This window comes from Pristis pectinata, chromosome 3, assembly GCF_009764475.1.
Source record: "Pristis pectinata isolate sPriPec2 chromosome 3, sPriPec2.1.pri, whole genome shotgun sequence".
In the NCBI taxonomy this organism is placed as follows: domain Eukaryota; kingdom Metazoa; phylum Chordata; class Chondrichthyes; order Rhinopristiformes; family Pristidae; genus Pristis; species Pristis pectinata.
Window position 1 is genome coordinate 139148562 of NC_067407.1, and position 21538 is coordinate 139170099.

Here is a 21538-nt window from a genome sequence, read left to right on the forward strand (position 1 = left end):
TCCTATCTGGATCATCATGGCTTGGTATGGTAACTGTTCTGCCCAAGACTTCAAGAGTTGTGAACACAGCCGTCTACACTTCCTGCTGCCTTGGGAAAGCAGCCAACATAATCAAGGACCCCTCCCTCCCCGGACATTCTCTCTTCTCCCCTCTCCCGTCGGACAGAAGATACAAAAGCCTGAAACCATGTACCACCATGCTCAAGGACAGCTTCTATCCTGCTGTTATAAGACTCTTGAATGGATTTCTTATACAATAAAGATGAACTGTTGATCTCTCAGTCAACCTCATTCATGGCCCTTGTACCTTATCATCTCCCTGCACTGCATTTTCTCTGTAACTGTAACACTATATTCTGCAGTCTGTTTTTTTCTCCTTTTGTACTACCTCAATGTACTTGTGTATGGAATGATCTGTCTGGATGGCACGCAAACAATTCACTGTATCCCGGTACATGTGACAATAGTAAACCAATTACCAATTACCACCCATCCAATACCATTAACACTTGCTCACAGAGAAATATCCTTCCTTAGTCCCCACACCAAGCAAGCTAACCGATAACTCCCGTGGACACAGCCCAGCGCATCACGGACACCAGCCTCCCCTCCTTGGACTCTGTCTTTACCTCTCGTTGTCTTGGTGTAGCAGCCAACATAATCAAAGACCCCACCCACCTGGGTCATCCTCTCTTCTCTCCTCTTCCATCGGGTTGAAGATACAGGAGCCTGAGGGCACATACCGCCAGACTTAAGGACACCTTCTACCCCACTGTGATAAGACTATTGAACGGTTCCCTTATACAATGAGATGGACTATGACCTCACGATCTACCTTGTTGTGACCTTGCACCTTATTGCACTGCACTTTCTCTGTGGCTGTGACACTTTACTCTGTACTGTTATTGTTTTTACCTGTACTACATCAATGCACCCTGTACTAACCCAATGTAACTGCACTGTGTAATGAATTGACCTGTACGATCGGTATGCAAGACAAGTTTTTCACTGTACCGAGGTACAAGTGACAATAATAAACCAATACCAATACCCAAGATTCAATCAGCTGCATCCTAGAGTTTTGAGGGAGGTGGCAATTAAGATAATAGATATCCTAACCCTCATGTGTAGTCATCATTTCAAAAATTGTAAAGGTTCTGAAAGTTTTCTCAGAGACTGAAAGTGAGCAGATACAACTCCATTACTTAAAAAAATGAGGGAGAGAGAAAACAAGGTGCAAGAGACCTCTCACTCTGACGCCGGTAGTAGGGAAAATGCTGGAATCTATTATTAAGGAAGTGTTGGCAAGACACAGAAAATAATAATAGGATGGGGCAGGGTCAGCATGAACTTATGAAAGGAAAATCTCCTTCAACAAATCTGCTGGAATTTTTTGAGGTTGAAAATGAGGAGTAAATGAAGCTGAACCAGTTGATGTGTCATAGATGGACTTTCAGAAGAACTTCGATAAAACAGCGCCAAGGAGATTTAAAATAAAATTAGAATACATGGTGTTTGGAGGAAGGTACTGGCGTGGACCAATGATTCGTGTATAGACGGAAAAGGGAGAACAGTAATAAACGGGTCAACACATCGGTTCAGAGGCAGTGATAAACCAGATGTTCTAGGGATCAGAGTTGGGGCCACAACTATTCTCAATCAATACCCGTGATTTTGAAGAGGAAATCAAGAGTAATATACCGAAATTTGCTGACAATACAAAGCTAGGTGGCAATCTAGGATGCAAAGAAGCTTCGGTGGGGGGGGGGGGGAGTGGTATTGACAGCCTAAGTGACTGAGCAAGGACATGATAGATGGAATATAACACGTACCACCAGGCTCAAGGACAGCTTCTATCCCCCTGTTATCAGACTTGATCTGACCTCTTATAGATAAGTTGAACTCTTAATCTCTCAGTGTGGCCTCTGTCTACACTCCTCACTACCTCGGTAAAGGAGCCAACATAATCAAAGACCACACCCACTCCTCCCATCAGGCAGAAGATACAAAAACCTGAAAGCACGTACTGCCAGGCTCCAGGACAGCTTCCATCCCACTGTTACAAGACTGTCGAACGGTCCCCTAGTACAATAAGATGGACTCTTAACCTCACAATCTACTTCATCATGGCCTTGCACCTTATTGTCTGCCTGCACTGCACTTTCTCTGTAACTGTAACACTTTATTCTGCATTCTGTTATTGTTTTACCTTGTACTACCTCAATGTACTATTATATAGAACATAGCCCTCTATTTCTTTATCATTCATGTGTCTAAGAGTCTCTTAAATGTCCCTCTGCCAGCAGTGCGTTCCATGCACCCACCACTCTCTGTATAAAAAACTTACTCCTGACATCCCCCTTATACCTTCCTCCAATCACCTTAAAATTATGTCCCCTTGTGTTAGGCATTGTCGCCCTGGAAAAAAGTCTCTATCAAGTCATCTCTCATCCTGTAACAAAATGATCTGTACGGATGGCATGCAAAACAAGTTTTTCACTGAACCTTGGTACATGTGAAAATAATAAACCAATTTACTAATTTACCAATTTACCTTGCACATTATTTGTCTACCTGCACTGCACTTTCTCTGTAACTGTAACACGATATTCTATTATTGGAGGAGGGTATAAGGGGGATGTCAGGGATAAGTTTTTTAAACAGGTAGTCGTGGGTGCATGGAATGCACTGCCGGCAGAAGTAGTGGAGGCAGATACATTAGGGACACTTAAGAGACTCTTAGATAGACACATGAATGATAGAGAAATGGGGGGCTATGTGGGAGGGAAGGGTTAAATGTCGGCACAACATTGTGGGCCAAAGGGCCTGTACTGTCCTGTAGTGTTCGATGTTTTATGTTCTATATTTTCACTTTGTACTAATGTACCAATGCTTTGAAATGATGTCTGGATGGCATGCAAAATATCACGGTACACGTGACAGTAATAAACCAATTTCCAATTAAAGTAGAGGTGGGCATGAAGGGAACAAAAAGGAGAGTGTGTAGTAGGTAGAGCAGGTTGAGTATTTGATTTTAGATCTTATTTAGTCTTTGATTTTTAGACAGTGATAAAGACTGAGGAATATTAATAGATGGGCTTGAGAGAGGCTGGGAAAGGAGACAAACAAGATCTGAATTTGTTGGTGGACAGGAAAATTAGTGAATGCTGAAAATGCGAGACAGGAGACTGGAATGGCTGATTGAGCTTTCTGATTCTTTTAATAGCATTTGCAGTTTTTACTCCGACTTCACTCCAGTTGGCTAAAAATGCTTTAATTGCCTGCCTTCACCATTAGTGTCAGCCAGCACTGTGAATGTGGCATAATTACTACCTATTCGAAATAACTCTGCACGCCCTGGGTAATAAGAAACTTTGCAGGTCTGTTAACCAAGCCCAGAAGTTTGCCTTTCTCCTCTTGAGCTGTTGGCTGCCACATCTGTTTAAGAAATGCAGGAACTGGTTAAATTTATGTTTTAACTCCGCTGATTGACAGAGCTGGTATCAACACTCCGAGTGCCAGAAGAGAGGACTCTCAAGATGTGGGATCGCAATAATGAGCTGACACCCCAGAGGGAGTGTGAGGTATCTGATGGAGGCAGATTTGAAAATCGCCTCATTGCAAAATTGCAGCTCACTCCTTTTCTTCAATTATTCAAGGTGGTCAATTTGAATTGCTAATGGCTTTATTTATTACCTTTCAGTCTCAGCATGATGCATTTCTATTTTGTTATTTCCCTTTGCAGCACACCACAGTCCTTCCCTTCATTCTGATTGAAATGAGGACAACTCATCATCATTATCCTAACAGAAAGACAGGCCAGGCTGCAGTTAGCTTCTTTTCCACTGGATATATTCTATGGTAAGTAGCTTTACTTAATGGCACCATGGTTGAGTCACCCACTGCTATATTTGGACACAATGGATGCAATCATTACCCGTTCACACTCGTAGTGCCTCAGTCAAACTGAAATCTCAATTACAGATGCATCTTCAGCCTTAAGGATGTTTAAGTAACCTGCTGCAGAAATCAAGAAGCGACTGTCACTGTATAACTATCTTTAGCGTTCCAAATTTCACGGCTGCCTACTTTTGTGTTCGTCCCCCAGGACTGCCCTGAAGTCCCTTGATATGAACAATTAATTTTCAGGTATCTGTTGTAGGCAGTCTTAAGTGCACATCATAGTATACACTGAAACAAGGTTAAAAAAATTACTTCACTCTCTTTGAGCAGCTTTTTGTATTAGTGATAATAAGTATTGGAGGTGTCATGGATTGGAGTGAGTGAGCCTGTGTTGGCCAGTTCAAGAACTAGGCTGAGAAGTGGCAGATGCAGTTCAATCTGGAGAAGTGTGAGGTGGTACACTTTGGAAGGACAAACTCCACAGCAGAGTACAAAGTTAGTGGCAGGATTCTGGGTAGTGTGGAGGAGCAGAGGGATCTGGGGGTCCATATCCACAGATCCCTGAAAGTTGCCTCACAGGTGGATAGGGTAGTTAAGAAAGCATATGAGATGTTAGCTTTCATAAGTCGCGGGATCGAGTTTAGGAGCCGCGAGGTAATGATGCAGCTCTACAAAACTCTGGTTAGACCATACTTAGAGTACTGTGTCCAGTTCTGCTCTCCTCATTATAGGAAGGATGTGGAAGCATTGGAAAGGGTGCAGAGGAGATTTACCAGGATGCTGCCTGGTTTGGAGAGTATGGATTATGAGAAGAGACTAAGGGAGCTAGGGCTTTACTCTTTGGAGAGAAGCAGGATGAGGGGAGACATGATAGAGGTGTGCAAAAGATTAAGAGGAATAGGTAGAGTGGAGAGCCAGCATCTCTTTCCCAGGGCAACCAATGCTCAATACAAGAGGCCATGGCTTTAAAGTAATGGGTGGGAAGTTCAAGGGAGACATCAGAGGAAGGTTTTTTACCCAGAGGGTGGTTGGGGCATGGAATGCGCTGCCTGGGGTGGTGGTGGAGGCAGGTACATTGGTCAAATTCAAGAGATTACTAGATAAGCATATGGAGGAATTTAAAATAGAGGGATATGTGGGAGGAAGTCTGAGGCGAGGTTTAAAGGTCGGCAGAACATTGTGGGCCGAAGGGCCTGTATTGTGCTGTGCTGTTCTATGATTCCATGATTCTAATCAGGGTAAGGAAAGGGCTGTTTGTTCTGTGGTTGTTGGGACATGGAGGAATGGTCAATGACTGGTGGGAGCTTTGGAAAAAGGCATTTAGTGGTAGTAAGTCAATGTTAAAACTCAATGTAACCGATGAGGGTAACCCAGCTCTTGGCTGAAAGTGCTGCAAAATGACTGAATCACTTTCTTCCCGATTTAAGTTGGACTTCTGCCTCTAAAAGAAAGGAATGTGTTTCAAATATCTCTCAAAATGCTTTCTGGTCAATGGAGTGCTTCTTATCGTGTGGATACTATTATAATATAGGAAAGGCAACAACCAATTTGCTTGTTGCAAGCTTCCAGTGTTGTCGATTGAGAGACAAATACATCGGTCCCTAATGCTCCTACTTGTCGGATCTGGTTATTTTCAAATCCACAGGTTCTTTCAGGTGTCCAGGAATGAGTTGAAAACAACTTGGTGCTTCACAGAGTTTCATTAGAAAAGTTTAAAACAAAGAAACAGTCACAGAGCACATGGCACTAGCTTTACTACTGGGAGATGAGCCGAGACAAAGGAACTAAAGATGAGCTTGGGCCAGGGGGAAGAGAGCAAGATAAGCAAGAGAGAGATAGAGGCAAGAGAGAGAGATAAGCAAGAGAATGATTAACAAAAAACGACACCTTCATACCTGAGGTAAGAAGTACTCCTTAGATAACAATAGTGCAATCAGAAAACTTATTAGATACCTATGGCAAAACCAACCAATGAGAAAATGAAAAAACATGTGTTCACCTGATGGACAAACCAATAAGCTAGGAAGCGGCCATTCCCTGTGCAGCCACTTGGGGTGTATTAAACACTAGACATGTTAAAAAACTACTTATAACAGTTGAATCCAACATACTGTTCTTCCATTGGATATTTTACGCCCAGGAGGTGTGCACTGCTGACACTGCAGCACTTCCGCAGTACTGCACTGGAGCATTCACTTGGATCTTTGTGTTCATGTCACACCATGGAACCCATCCTCCCCTTCATGGACTATTCCTCTCACTGACCTCGGTGAAGCAGCTAGCATAATCAAAGACTCTACCCACCCTGGACATTCTCTCTTCTCCCCCCTCCCATCGGGCAGAAGATACAAAAGCCTGAAAGCACGTACCACCGGGCTCAAGGACAGCTTCTATCCCACTGTTATAAGACTATTGAATGGTTCCCTAGTACGATAAGATGGACTCTTGACTTCACAATCTACTTCATTATGACCTTGCACCTTATTGTCTGCCTGCACTGCACTTTCTCTGTAGCTGTGACACTTTATTCTGCATTCTGTTATTGTTTTACCTTGTGCTACCTCAATGCATTGTGTAATGAATTGACCTGTACGATCGGTATGCAAGACAAGTTTTTCACTGTACCTCAGTACAAGTGACAATAATAAACCAATTCCAATTCCAATTCTTTGGAGTGGGACCATTTTATTGAGATGTGAGAGTGTTGACCATGGACCTAAGGGTTACTCAGACACTCGTAAAAATGATGTTGCTCCCGACTCGAGCAAGTTATAATGGTCAGGCGGAACTGGCCATTACTGTGTCACTTGGTCTTGAGGCAATCTCAAAGAGCCTTGGTATGGGAAAGCCAGGGACAGTCAGAGGCAGAAACGGTGTCTCAAAGGTGTGGCCATTCCAACCACCACAGGATATCAACTTTACACTCTGATCCTCAAGCACTCTGTACACTGAGCCATTGTCATGAAACCTGGACTGTGGCCCCAGTGAATAACAGAATTAGATAACGATTTGACCGTCGACTTCCATTTCCAAACGCAATGTAAATACTCGACTGCACTGAACCACATTTGAGTGGGACACAGCCTACTTATTGAACAAATGAGGTGTCAGTCTGTGTGCACAGCGAGTTACAGTCAATGGGCCACAGTGCGTGCCCTTGAACATTATGGAGAGCCCAAAGCCATCCATTAAGCCAGAGGTCTCCAACAGGCCATCAAAACTCATCATGCCACTGTAATTAAACCACAGCCCTTCTCTGATGATGTCTCCCAGCTTGTGCGAAAGCAGATCCTGGGTTTACATGCCCTCTGTTATTCAAAAAGGAACCGCAGCAATGTTTTAATTATAAACAACTTCTCTTCAACAACTGGAGGATACTGAAGTGACAATAAGAGACCTAAATCAGGCACTATCACTGCAGCACACACCCCACGCAGAGCACTGAAGTGGTGCAGACAGGAGCTCTGGTGAAGGCTGATAGGCAGTGGATTATTTAGAACACTCTGAATAATAATTAACTCCGCAGGCTGTAATCAAGGTGCGGTAGTTAAAGATGAGTCAGACCCACTTGTGCATTTTGGTGTCGAGGGCTCAGAAAAGTGACAACATGCCTTTTCCGCTTTCCTTTCTCCCTGTCCTGAAGCTGCTAACCCGCTGCAGTTTCACAGTTACTCACCGCCTTCCAGTGACCGCTGTTCACAACCCCACCACTGGCAGCCAGTAGGCTGGGCCACAGGCCAGGGTGGGGTGTTATCCTGCAGTGGTTAATAATCTCTCTCTGCCCCATTTTATCCAGATATTTTCCCATGTCGTACCCACAGAGTCATGCAGCAGGGAAACAGGCCCTTTGGCCCATCAAGTCCATGCTGATCATCAACCACTGATTTTACACTAATCCCATTTTATTCTCCCCACATTCCCATTAACTCCCCTTGGGTTCTCCCACTCACCTACACACTAGGCGCAATTTATAATGGCTAATTAGCCTACCAAACTGCATGTCTTTGGGATATGGGAGGAAACCGGAGCTCCCAGAGGAAACCCATGTGGTCACAAGGAAAACGTGATTGAACCCGAGTCTCTGGAGCTGTTAAAATCGGTAATTGGTTTATTATTGTCACTTGTACTGAGATATAATGAAAAACTTTGTTTTGCATGGCATCCATACAGCTCATTTCATCACATCAGTGCATTGAGGGAGTTCAAGGGAAAACAATAACAGAATGCAGAATAAAGTGTTACAGTTACAGAGAAAGTGCAGTGCAGGCAGACAATAAGGTGCAAGGTCATAACGAGGTAGATTGTGAGGTCAAGAGTTCATCTTATCGTACAAGGGAATGATTCAATAGTTTTATCACAGAGGGATAGAAGCTGTCCTCGAGCCTGGTGGTACGTGCTTTCACGCTCCTGTATCTTCTGCCTGATGGGAGGGGGGAAGAAGAGAGAATGTCCGGGGTGGGTGGGGTCTTTGATTATGTTGGCTGCTTTACCGAGGCAGCGAGAAGTGTAGACAGAGTCCACAGAGGAGAGGCTGGTTTCCATGACGTGCTGAGCTGTGTCCACAACTCTCATCAGTTTCTCGTGGTCACAGGCAGAGCAGTTGCCGTACCAATTCATGATGCATCCAGATAGGATGCCTTCTACAGTGCATCAAAAAAAGTTGGTGAGTGTCAATGGGGACATGCCAAATTTCTTCATCCTCCTTGTTCTGTTTGTTCTTCATCAAGAGACAAACTTCGCGTGGGTTTAACATCTGAACATTTTTATTGACCAACAACAGACTGCTTGCTTTCCCTCTCTTTTTCCAGCCACATCCTGTTCCCCCTTGCATTGCCTACTGGGAACTGTAGTTCTTTGTTATAACGATATAATGACACATAATAACACACTCCTGAGGAAGAAGAGGTGCTGGTGAGCTTCTCATCCTTGTTTTCAAATCCCTGTGTGGAATTGGCCCACTCTGCCTATTGTAATCTCTTCCAGTCCTGTGTGTACCAGAACATTATCATCACTGTCACACCTTCATCAGTCAGGGCACCGAGCACAGAAGTTGGGATGTTATGTTGCAGTTGTACGAGATGTTGGTGAGGCTGCACTTGGAATATTGTGTTCAGTTTTGGTCACCCTGCTATAGGAAAGATGCCACTAAGCTGGAAAGACCGCAGAGGAGATTGTTGTGTGAAATCGTTCTTTACGGCCTTAAGGATCAAGGACTCTGGACACGAGCTTTGGATATCAAAACTAGTTTAATCACAAAGGCAAACGCGGGGACAGAATGGATGGGAACAGACACACTCTCACTCACATGCAGGGTACCGCGAACACAAGAAGGAATCACAACAGGGGTAAGGTACACTCACTCACACACACACACACACACACACACACACACACACACACACACAAATACACAAAAGCACACAATAACAATGTACAACTTCAGGATATAACCCTTCAATGCCTGACCCACACTAGCATTGGCTCTAATACTTTCCGGAGTCTGAGTGGAACGTTCCCAGACCATGTGGTGATGCACTCTTACCAGTGATCTCTGCAGCGTTGTCTCACTACTCCTGGGGTCATCAAAAGAGAGAGAGCTAGGTGATGCAGCCCTTTTTATGGTGCTAGGAGGCTGGATGGAGCCTCACTGTTGTGATTTAAACGAGCCAATGGTGTGTGGGGGGGGGGTGGTCAAAGACAAAGGTTCCTGCCACAGGCAATGGTCAGGCAGGTTCAGAGACAAAGGGTACTGGTCAGGCAAGTTCAGAGGCAAAAGGTACTCTCACATCTGAGGGGTGGGTGGAGCCGCACCTTGATTGACAGTCGTATCACTTCCGATCAGAGGAGCAATGCCGTCCTCCAGTCAGTGGGGGTCAATGTCATTACTGTCACGTGAAGCCATGTGGGTTTCTCACAACAGAGATTTACAAGGATGTTGCCAGGACTCAAGGAACTGGGTTATAGGGAGAGGTTGGACAGGTTAGGACTTTATTCCTTGGAGCATAGGAGTGACTTTATAGAGGTGTACAAAATCATGAGGGGGATAGATAGGGTGAATAGGGTTGGGAAATCAAGAACTAGAGGGCATAGGTTTAAGGTGAGAGGGGAGAGATTTAATAGGAACCTGAGGGGCAACTTTTTCGCACAGAAGGTAGTGGGTATGTGGAACGAGCTGCCAGAGGAAGTGGCTGAGGCAGGTACAATATCAACATTTAAAAGTCATTTGGACGGGTACACAGAAAGGATAGAGGGATATGGGCCAAACCCAGGCAAATGGGACCAGCTTAGATGGGCATCTTGGTCGGCATGGATGAGTCGGGCCAAAGGGCCTATTTCTGTACTGTATGACTCAATGATTTCAGATTCGGGCATCTAACTCAATCTCCTCTGAGTCTCTTTCCTCCTGTAACTCACCCTTAAAGCCTGTCTCTTTGACACACCATTGGCCAACTGCCCTTAGAACGGCTGAGGTCAATGTTTGCCTCCTGAAAAGTGCCTTGGGATACTTGATAAGATAAGATAAGATTTACATAGAACATAGAACATAGAACAATTACAGCATAATTCAGGCCCTTCGACCCACAAAGCTGTGCCGAACATGTCCCTACCCTAGAAATTACTAGGCTTACCCATAGCCCTCTATTTTACTCAGCTCCATATACCTATCTAACAGTCGCTTGAAAGACCCTATCGTATCAGCCTCCACCACCATTTCGGGCAGCCCATTCCACACATTCGCCACTCTCTGAATAAAAAAACTTACCCCTGACATCTCCTCTATATCTACTCCCCAACACCTTAAACCTATGTCCTCTTGTGGCCACCATTTCAGCCCTGGGGAAAAGCCTTTGACTATCTACCCGATCAATACCTCTCATCATCTTATACACCTCTATCAGGTCTCCCTCATCCTCTGTCTCTCCAAGGACAAAAGGCTTTCATAAGGCATGCTCCGCATTCCAGGCAGCATCCTTGTAAATCTCCTCTGCACCCTCTCTATGGTTTCCACATCTTTCCTGTAGTGAGGCAACCAGAACTGAGCACAATACTCCAAGTGGGGTCTGACCAGGGACCTATATAGCTGCAACAATACCTCTCGGCTCCTGAATTTAATTCCCCAATTGATGAAGGACAATACACCATATGCCTTCTTAACCACAGAGTCAACCTGCGCAGCCGCTTTGAGCGTCCTGTGGACTCAGACCCCAAGATCCCTCTGATCCTCCACACTGTCAAGAGTCCTACCATTAATACTACATTCTGCCAACATATTTGACCTACCAAAATGAACCACTTCACACTTATCTGGGTTGAACTTTATTAGTCACATGTACATCGAAACACACAGTGAAATACATCTTTTGCGTAGAGTGTTCTGGGGGCAGCCCATAAGTGTCGCCACACTTCTGGCGCCAACATAGCATGCCCGCAACTTCCTAACCCGTACGTCTTTGGAATGTGGGAGGAAACCAGAGCACCCAGAGGAAACCCACGCAGACACGGAGAAAATGTACAAGCTCCTTACAGACAGCGGTGGGAATTGAACCCGGGTCGCTGGCGCTGTAATAGCGTTACGCTCACCACTACCCTACCGGGCCTGTCCATGACATTCGATGAATTGAAAGGCACGTAGTGGCACAGTAGTTAGTGCCGATGCCCCACAGATCCGGGATCAACCTTGACCTCCGGTGCCGTCCGCGTGGAGTTTGCATGTTGTTCATGTGTCAGCGTGAGCTTCCACCATCCCACGAGTGCTCTGGTTTCCTTCCACATCCCAAAGATGCGCGGGTCGGTCGGTTTATTGGCTGCTGTAAACTGCCCCCAGTGTGTTGGTGAGGGGTAGAATCTGGGGGAAGTGATGAGGGAAATAAGAATGTGGTGGATAGTAAATTAAAGGAAAATGAGAAGATACGGAATTAAGGGAATATTCAGAGAGTCAGAGTAGACATGATGGATGGAATGGCCACCTTTTGTGTCATAAGAAAATAAAAATATAAATTGTTATGGTTTTACAGCTTTGAAAACTCAAAGAGGGATGTAGAGTGTTAATTGTTCAATAGATTATGATAATATGATGAGGCCATAAAACCATGCTTGCCTATCCACTCCCAGGATATCCAAAGCACCTTACGACCAATTAATTAATGTAGGAAATGAGGCAAGCTCCCACAAATAGCAGTGCGATGTTGATTCAGTGATAAATGTTAGCTAAGGTACCGGGAAGAACTCCAAGCTTTTCTCTAAACTAGTGCCCTGGGTATCTAATACATCCACCCGAGAGAGCCGACCATGTTTAGCATCTCATCCACAGGTATGAGCACAAACAGCAGCAAATCTGAAGGAAGAGTTACATTAGACCACAAGATAATTTGTGGGTCTTCTTCCCACGTGCTTTGGTAAAGCAGCCAGCATAATCAAAGACCCCACCCACCCCGGACATTCTCTCTTCTCCCTTCTCCCATCGGGCAGAAGATACAAAAGCCTGAAAACATGTACGACCAGGCTCAAGGACAGTTTCAATCCTGTTGTTTTAAGACTATTGAATGGTTCCCTAGTACTATAGGAGAGAAACAAAGGACTGCAGATGCTGGAATCACGATGAAAAACACGATGATGCTGGAGGAACTCAGCAGGCCAGGCAGCACCCGTGGAGAAAAGCAGGCGGTCAATGTTTCAGGTCAGGACCCTTCTTCAGGACTGAAGATAGGAAAACGGGAAGACCAATATATAGGAGGGAAAAGCAGAGCAGTGATAGGCGGACAAAAGAGGGGAGACAGGGTGGGCACAGGGCGGTGATAGGTAGATGCAGGTACGAGATAGTGATAGGCAGGTGCGGGGGAGGAGGGGAGAGCAGATCCACCGGGGGATGGGCCAAAGGTAAGGAGAGAGGGAAAAAAGATAGGCTAGGAAAGGGAAGAAGAGAAGCATAGTGGGGGGGGGGGGTGCTGGTGTGGGGAAGGGGGGTGGGGAGAATTCAACGTTCGTGCCATTATGCTGTAAGTTTCCAAGATGGAAAATGAGGTGGTGTTCCTCCAGTTTGCTCTTGGAATTCTCCTGGCAGTGGAGGAGGCCGAGGACTGACATATCAGTGATGGTGTGGGAGGGGGAGTTGAAGTGACTGGCAACGGGGTGATACAGATCTCGGTTACGGACAGAGCGCAGGTGTTCTGCAAAGCGGTCACCTAGTCTGCATTTGGTCTCACCAACGTAGAGGAAGCCACACTTGCAGCACTGAATTCAGTAGATAAGATAGACTCTCAACCTCACAATCTACCCATTATGGCCTTAACCAACTTACCAATTTAAAACAGTCGGTGAACACCTTTACTAAAATAAATCAGTGACCACCTCCGGCTTGTGCAGTGAAGTGCTTCAGATGCCAAGAGGAACAAAAGAGTTCCCAAGTGTCTGGGTCGCCCGGAAACTGGAAGATCGAAGCAGGATGTGAAGCTCCGCTGGCATGTTTACATTCTGTTTGTTTTACCCTTGGGGCTGAGTGGGAAGAAAATAACAACTCACAGAATTCTACGTGGGTTTGAAAAAGGTCTGATCGATCAATTGTACGAGGGTTGTGGAAGGTATCAGACCTCATTGACCTTTTTCATTATAGCCTTGCTTCTCTTTCTAAAGTGCTTGTTATCTGTGTCTCTGTATACTTTTGCCTGATATTTTTTATAACACAAAACATCCCAAGCCACTTACAGAGAGGCTCTTCACCTACTACAGAGTCATCTATAGCTGTGTACTACAGAGACAGATATTGCTTGAACATAGAACATAGAACACTACAGCACAGTACAGGCCCTTCGGCCCACAATGTTGTGCTGACATTTTATCCTGCTCTAAGATCTATCTAACCCTTTCCTCTCACATAGCCCTCCATTTTTCTATCATTCATGTGGTTATCTTAGAGTCTCTTAAACGTCCCTAATGTATCTGCCCCCACAACCTCTGCCAGCAGTGCGTTCTAAGCACCCACAACTCTCTGTGCATTCTTGAACCAGGTTTCATTGACCACATGGAACGAATGCTGAACCTGTGTATTCTAATCAATGCAAACAAGTGTAAGTCTTCAGAGACGCAAGAGACCGCAGACGCTGGAATCTGGAGCAACACACAATCTGCTGGAGGAACTCAGCGGGTCGAGCAGCATCTGTGGGGGGGGGGGGGGGTGGTGGGGGGGGGCGGAAAGAATTGTCGACATTTCGGGTCAAAACCCTGCATCTGGACCCAGAGTGGAGAGGGGAGACGGCCGGTGTGAAGAGGAGAGGGGCAGTGTTGAGACAGGAGTCTGAGGTGATTGGTGGACTGAGGAGGGGTGTAAGATGACAGGCAGGCGGCGTCAGGTAGGGGAGGGGAGCAGGGGAGGAGCTAGGAGACCGTGGCAGATGAATGAGAGTTGGAGGCGGACAGAGAGAGAGAGGAAAAGGGGAGATGGAGCGAGGTGGGGAAGGGGAGGGTGAAGGTTGGAGACGGTTGGTGTGAAGGTCTTAACCTGGGTGTTGATTGTTTAGTAACAGCCTCATGCAATCTCAGTTCTTTTTATGTTGGTACCAAGATTCCTGTCCACACAAGAAGATTACACGGATTTGAATGAAATCAGGCCAGAACATTGTCTTTCCATATCAGATTCCATGATCCGGTAGTGGATGGCACCTTGTTTCAATATTCCACCCGGTGTCTCGAACTATGCAGAGACATTTGCAGAATGGAAGGTCCCAGGGTACTGTTGTGGAACAGAGGGAGAAACAAAGGACTGCAGATGCTGGAATCACGATGAAAAACACGATGATGCTGGAGGAACTCAGCAGGCCAGGCAGCACCCGTGGAGAAAAGCAGGCAGTCAACATTTTGGGTCAGGACCCTTCTTCAGGACTGAAGATAGGAAAAGGGGAAGCCCAATATAAAGGAGGGAAAAGCAGAGCAGTGATAGGTGGACAAAAGAGGGGAGGTGGGGTGGGCACATGGTGGTGATAGGTAGATGCAGGTAAGAGATAGTGATGGGCAGGTGCGGGGGAGGAGGAGAGAGCAGATCCACCGGGGGATGGGTCAGAGGTAAAGAGAGAAAGGGAGGGGTGTTGTGGAGAAGTGATGTGGGGGTTACCTAAAGTGGGAGAATTCAATGTGCATGCCATTAGGCTGCAAGGTTCCAAGGCAGAAAGTAAGGTGCTGTTCCTCTAGTTTGCACTTGGAATTCTCCTGGCAGTGGAGGAGGCAGAGGACAGACATATCAGTGATAGTGTGGGAGGGGGAGTTGAAGTGACTGGCAACGGGGAGATGCAGATCGCAGTTACGGACAGAGCGCAGGTGTTCTGCAAAATGGTAGAACAGAGGGACTTTGGAGTGTCGGTGCATAGTTCCTTTAAAGTGGAGACACAGGACAACAGGGCAGTGACGAAGGCTTTTGGCACGTTGGCCATCAGTTAGGGCACTGAATGTAGAAGTTGGGAGGTTACGTTGCAATTGTACAAGATGTGGGTGAGGCCACACTTGGAATTTTGTGTTCAGTTTTGGTCACCCTGTTATAGGAAGGGTGTGATTAAACTGGAAAGAGCGCAGAAGAGATTTAGATAAGATAAGATATCTTTATTAATCACATCGAAACACACAGTGAAATGCATCTTTTGCATAGAGTGTTCTGGGGGCAGCCCGCAAGTGTCGCCACGCTTCCTGCGCCAACATAGCATGCCCACAACTTCCTAACGCCGTACGTCTTTGGAATGTGGGAGGAAACCAGAGCACCCGGATGAAACCCACGCAGACATGGGGAGAACGTACAAACTGCTTACAGACAGCAGCCGGAATTGAACCCGGGTCGTTGGCACTGTAATACCATTACGCTAACCACTACACTACCACGCCTGCCCTTTCCAAAATACAGCACAGCCAAAATCACTTTGCAATCAGTACTTTTGATCTCTGCACTCGTGTAGGGAGTAATGCAGCCAGTATTGGCAATGGGTGACTGCTGTGCTGAATGCCTCTGTTGCGTTTGTACAGGCAGCACTGAGCTTCCAGTCTCCTGTCAATTTAACTCTCCAACTCATTCCCCCTTCCACCAATTCTGTCTTTAGCCTCCTACAAAGCCTGATATAAGTTTGAAGAACAGCACTAGGGCACATTGCAACCCTTGGGACTCGATACTGAATTCACACTTTCAGATATCCACCCTTTCTGTCTCTCTGATGTGACGGCATCTCTCGTTTCCAATTCAGTTCAATCTTCTGTTCAATCTCCAAATGTGAGCTTTTAAAGTAATAGTTTTCCTGATAATTTTGGTCTGCATCCCATCAGAGGCATTTCACTCCACCCCTCCTTCTCTCTACAACTTAAAACGAGCTCGTCTTCTCTCTTTTCGCGTTTGGATGAAAGCTCGGCTTTGTATTGGTATTGGTATTGGAATTGGTTTATTATTGTCACTTGTACTTCGGTGCAGTGAAAAGCTTGTCTTGCATACTGATCGTACAGGTCAATTCATTACACAGTGCAGTTACATTGAGTTAGTACAGAGTGCATTGAGGTAGTACAGGTAAAAACAATAACAGTACAGAGTAAAGTGTCACAGCTACAGAGAAAGTGCAGTGCAATAAGGTGCAAGGTCACAACAAGGTAGATCGTGAGGTCATAGTCCATCTCATTGTATAAGGGAATCGTTCAATAGTCTTATCACAGTGAGGTAGAAGCTGTCCTTAAGTCTGGTGGTACGTGCCCTCAGGCTCTTGTATCTTCTACCCGATGGAAGAGGAGAGAAGAGAGAATGTCCCAGGTGGGTGGGGTCTTTGATTATGTTGGCTGCTTCGCCAAGACAACGAGAGGTATTCCCCTCGGATGCTGCCTGACCTGCTGAGTGTTTCCACCCTTCCCTGCTTTTGATTTTAAGTGATGTTGATAGGGGAATAAATTCTGGTCATGATACCAGGGAGAACACTTCTTTTTTTCCCTGGAAATGGTGACACTTCTAGATTTGCCTGGGAGAATCCCAGAGAGGTAAGGCCGGTAAGTTCCTTTAATTTAATTAACTTAGGAGTAGGTAGTGATGGCAGCAGTTAGGGCAGTCGTGTGCTCCGTATGCAGTATGTGAGAAGTCAGGGACGGCACACTTGTCCCTGATGACTACACCTGTAAAAGGTGCAGCCAGCTGCAGCTCCTGACAAACTGAGTTAGGGAACTGGACCTGGATGAACTCCGGATCATTCGTGAGGCAGAGGCAGAAATAGACAGGAGTTTCAGGGAGATAGTCACCCCTAAAAGTCAGGAGGCAGGTAGCTGGGTGACTGTCAGGAAAAGGAAGGGGTATAGACCGAAAGAGCAGAGCACCCCTGTGGCCGTTCCCATCAGCAATAAGTATACCGTTTTGGATACTGCTGGTGGGGACGACCTACCAGGGACAAGTTGCAGTGGTCGTGTCTCTGGCACCGAGATGGGACCCTCAGCTCAGAAAGGAAGGAGGGAAAAGAAGAGAGCAGTAGTGATGGGGATTCAATAGTTAGGGGGACAGATAGGAGGTTCTGTGGGAGAGATCGAGAATCCTGGATGGTCTGTTGCCTCCCTGGTGCCAGGGTCTGTGATATCTTGGATTGAGTTCTCGATATTCTCAGGGGGGAGGGTGAGCAGCCAGATGCTGTGGTCCTTGAAGGGACCAATGACGTGGATAGGAAAGAGGAGGAGGTCCTGCAAAGAGAGTTTAGAGAATTAGGTGCAAAGTTGAAGGACAGGACATCCAAGGTTGTGAACTCTGGATTGCTACCTGTGCCATGAGCTAGTGAGGCTAGAAATAGGAGGATCATGCAGCTAAATACATGGCTACGGAATTGGTGCAGGAGGGAGTGCTTCATGTTTCTAGACAATTGGGCTTTGTTCCAGGGAAGGTGGGACCTGTTCCAATGGGACGGTTTGCTCCTGAACTGGAGGGGGACTAACATACTTGTGGGTAGGTTTGCTAGTGCTGCTCTGGGGGGGGGTTGAAACTAGATTTGCAGGAGGAGGGAAACCAGAGTGTTAGAGCAGATAGTGAGGTGGAGGACGACAAAGGCCATGCGAGGACTGCAGGTATCGACAGAAATCAAAGGTTTGTATGTGATAGAAATGTTCTCAGGTGCATCTATTTCAATGCAAGGAGTATTGTAGGTAAGGCAGATGAGCTTAAGGCGTGGATTGGCACATGGGATTATGACATTTTTGCTGTTAGTGAGAATTGGTTGCAGGAGGGGCAGGACTAGCAGCTTAATGTTCTGGGGTTGGAGGAACAAATCTGTAGTGAGATAGCAGACCGATGTAAGAAACGGAAAGTTGTAATATTAGGGGATTTTAACTTTCCACATATTGACTGGGACTCCCACACTGTGAAAGGGCTGGATGGCTTGGAGTTTGTCAAATGTGTTCAGGAAAGTTTTCTAAGTCAATATATAGAGGTACCAACGAGAGAGAATGCAGTACTTGATCTCCTATTAGGGAACCAGGCAGGTCAGGTGTCAGAAGTATGTGTAGGTGAGCACTTTGGGGCCAGTGACCATAATGTCATTAGTTTCAAGTTAATTATGGATAAGGATAGGTCTAGTCCTCGGGTTGAAGTTCTAAATTGGAGAAAGGTCAATTTTGTGGAAATGAGAAAGGATCTAGGAAGAGTGGATTGGGATAAGTTGTCTTCTGGCAAGGATGTGCTCAGTAAGTGGAAGGCATTCAAAGGCGAAATTTTGAGAGTGCAGAGTTTGCATGTTCCTGCCAGGATTAAAAGCAAAGTTAACAAGCATAGGGAACCTTGGTTTTCAAGGGATTTTGGCGATTTGGTTAAGAAAAAGAGAGAGGTGTATAGCAGGTAGAGGCAACTAGGAACAAATGAGGTACTTGAAGAGTATAGAAAAAGTAAGAAAATAATAAAAAAGGAAATCAGGAAGGCAAAAAGAAGACATGAGGTTGCTTTGGCAGATAATGTGAAGGTAAACCTGAAGGGTTTCTGCAAGTACATTAAGAGTAAAGGGATAGTAAGGGACAAAATTGGTCCCCTAGAAGATCAGAGTGGTTGTCTATGTGTGGAGCCTCAGGAGATGGGGGAGATCTTAAACAGTTTTTTTGCATTAGTATTTACTCAGGAAACTGGCATAGTGGATATGGAAGGAAGGGAAACATGCACTAGTGTCATGGAACATATAGAGATTAAAGAGGAGGAGGTGCTTGCTGCTTTACAGTGAATAAAGGTAGATAAATCCCCTGGGACTGATAAGATATTTCCTTGGACATTGAGGGAGACTAGTGTAGAAATTGCAGGGGCCCTGGCAGATATATTTAAAATGTCCTTAGCCACAGGCGTGGTGCTGGAGGACTGGAGGGTAGCTCATGTAGTTCCATTGTTTAAAAAAGGATCTAAAAGTAAACCAGGTAATTACAGGCCAGTGAGCCTGACATCAGTAGTGGGTAAATTATTGGAAGGTGTTCTGAGAGATCGGATATACACGTATTTGGATAGCCAAGGGCTGATTAAGGATAGTCAGCATGGCTTTGTGCGTGGTAGATCGTGTTTAACGAATCTTGTAGAGTTTTTCAAGGAGGTTACCAAGAAAGTAGATGAAGGAAAGGCTATGGATGTTGTCTACATGGACTTTAGTAAGGCCTTTGACAAGGTCCCACATGGGAGGTTAGTTCAGAAGGTTCAGTCACTAGGTATCCATGGAGTGTTGTAAACTAGATTCGAAACTGGCTGTGTGGGAGAAGACAGAGAGTGGTAGTGGATGATTGTTTCTCAGGCTGGAGGCCTGTGACTAGTGGTGTGCCTCAGGGATCTGTGCTGGGTCCATTGTTGTTTGTTGTCTATAGCAATGATCTAGATGATAATGTGGTAAATTGGATCAGCAAGTTTGCGGATGACACTAAGATTGGAGGTGTGGTGGACAGCGAGGAAGGCTTTCAAAGCTTGCAGAGGGATCTGGACCAAATGGAAAAATGGGCCAGAAAATGGCAGATAGAATTTAATGCAGACAAGTGTGAGGTGTTGCATTTTGGAAGGACAAATCAGGGTAGGACGTACACAGTAAATGGTAGGGCACTGAGGAGTGCGGAGGAACAAAGGGATCTGGGAGTTCAGATACATAATTCCTAGAAAATGGCGTCGCAGGTAGACAGGGTTGTAAAGAAGGCTTTTGGCATCCTGGCATTCATAGATCAAAGTATTGAGTATAGGAGTTGGGATGTTATGGTGAGGTTATATAAGACATTGGTGAGGCCAAATTTGGAATATTGTGCGCAGTTCTGGTCACCTAACTATAGGAAGGATATCAGTAAGATTGAAAGAGTGCAGAGGAGATTTACTAAAATGTTGCCGGGTCTTCAGGAGTTGAGTTACAGGGAAAGATTGAACAGGTTAGGACTTTATTCCTTGGAGCGCAGAAGAATGAGGAGAGATTTGATAGAAGTTTACAAAATTATGAAGGGTATAGACAGAGTTAATGCGAGTAGGCTCTTTCCACCTAGATTAGGAGAGATAAGTACGAGAGGACATGGCTTTAGGGTGAAAGGGGAAAAGTTTAGGGGGGACATTAGGGGGAACTTCTTCACTCAAAGAGTGGTGGGAGTGTGGAACGGGCTGCTATCTGATGTAGTAAATGTGTGCTCACTCTTGAGTTTTAAGAATAAATTGGATAGATACATGGACTGGAGAGGTCTGGAGGGTTATGGACTGGGTGCAGGTGAGTGGGACTAGTGGAATGCTGTTTCAGCACAGACTAGAAGGGCCAAATGGCCTGTTTTCTGTGCTGTAGTTCTATGGTTCTATGGTTCTAATGACTCATCCAAAAAGTGCCAATTCAGAAGGTGCCTCAGCGCTGCACTGGAGTTTCAGTCTAGATTGTTTTATGCTTATGCCTCTGGAATAAGATGAATCTTTGAAAGTTAGAATTTTAAAAGACAATTGGACAGATACATGGATAGGAAAGGTTGAAAAGGTTATGGGCCAAATGCAGGCAAATGGGACCAGCTTAGATGGGCATCTTGGATGGGATGGACCAGATGGGCTGAAGGGCCTGCTTCTGTGCTGTATGACTCTATGAACCCACATATCTCTGACATAGGTGTTCCACCAGAGCTGAACTTGAAAGGGACTTCTAGCGAGAATTATTTGGAAAAGGATTGAGTGTGGAGATAAACTTTGATTTTGTTTTATTTTGTTCTACACGGTCCTTTTTTCGACTGTCTGGTGTAATTCATGTATATTTTTGTGTTCCGTGTGTTGTCTGTACCTACATGCCTGTGATGCTGCTGCAAGTTTTTCATTGTACCTGTACCTCACTGTACTTGTGCACATGACAATAAACTCGGCTTAAGTTGAAACTGGATATCCCTTTCAAAAGAGATAGTACAAGCGTAATTCGTCAAATGGCCTCATTGTTGAATGTAATGAATCAGAATCAGGTTTATTATCACTGACTTATGAGGTCAAATTTGTTGCTTTGCAGCAGCAGTGTAGTGTAAAGACATAAAAACTATAAATTACAAAATAAATAAATAGTCCAATAGAAAGGAACAATGAGGTAGTCTTCATGGGTTCATGGACTGTTCAGAAATCTGATATCTGATATCGGGGATCGAATTTGAAGGCAGAATACAAGGCAGGATTCTTAGCAGTGCGGAGGAACAGAGGGATCTT

The 21538-nt window shown here is 45.4% G+C and overlaps 1 protein-coding gene across 2 annotated transcripts in view; it reads left to right on the forward strand.

Moving 5' to 3' along the window:
• The window catches only part of aig1 (androgen-induced 1 (H. sapiens)), a 266938-nt gene that overhangs the window by 157137 nt on the left and 88263 nt on the right, over positions 1 to 21538 (forward strand). For both annotated transcript variants that reach the window (XM_052011720.1, XM_052011719.1), the window contains exon 4: positions 3746 to 3861. In XM_052011720.1, coding sequence (XP_051867680.1) covers positions 3746 to 3861 — 116 coding nt within the window. The remainder of the gene's footprint in view (positions 1 to 3745; positions 3862 to 21538) is intronic.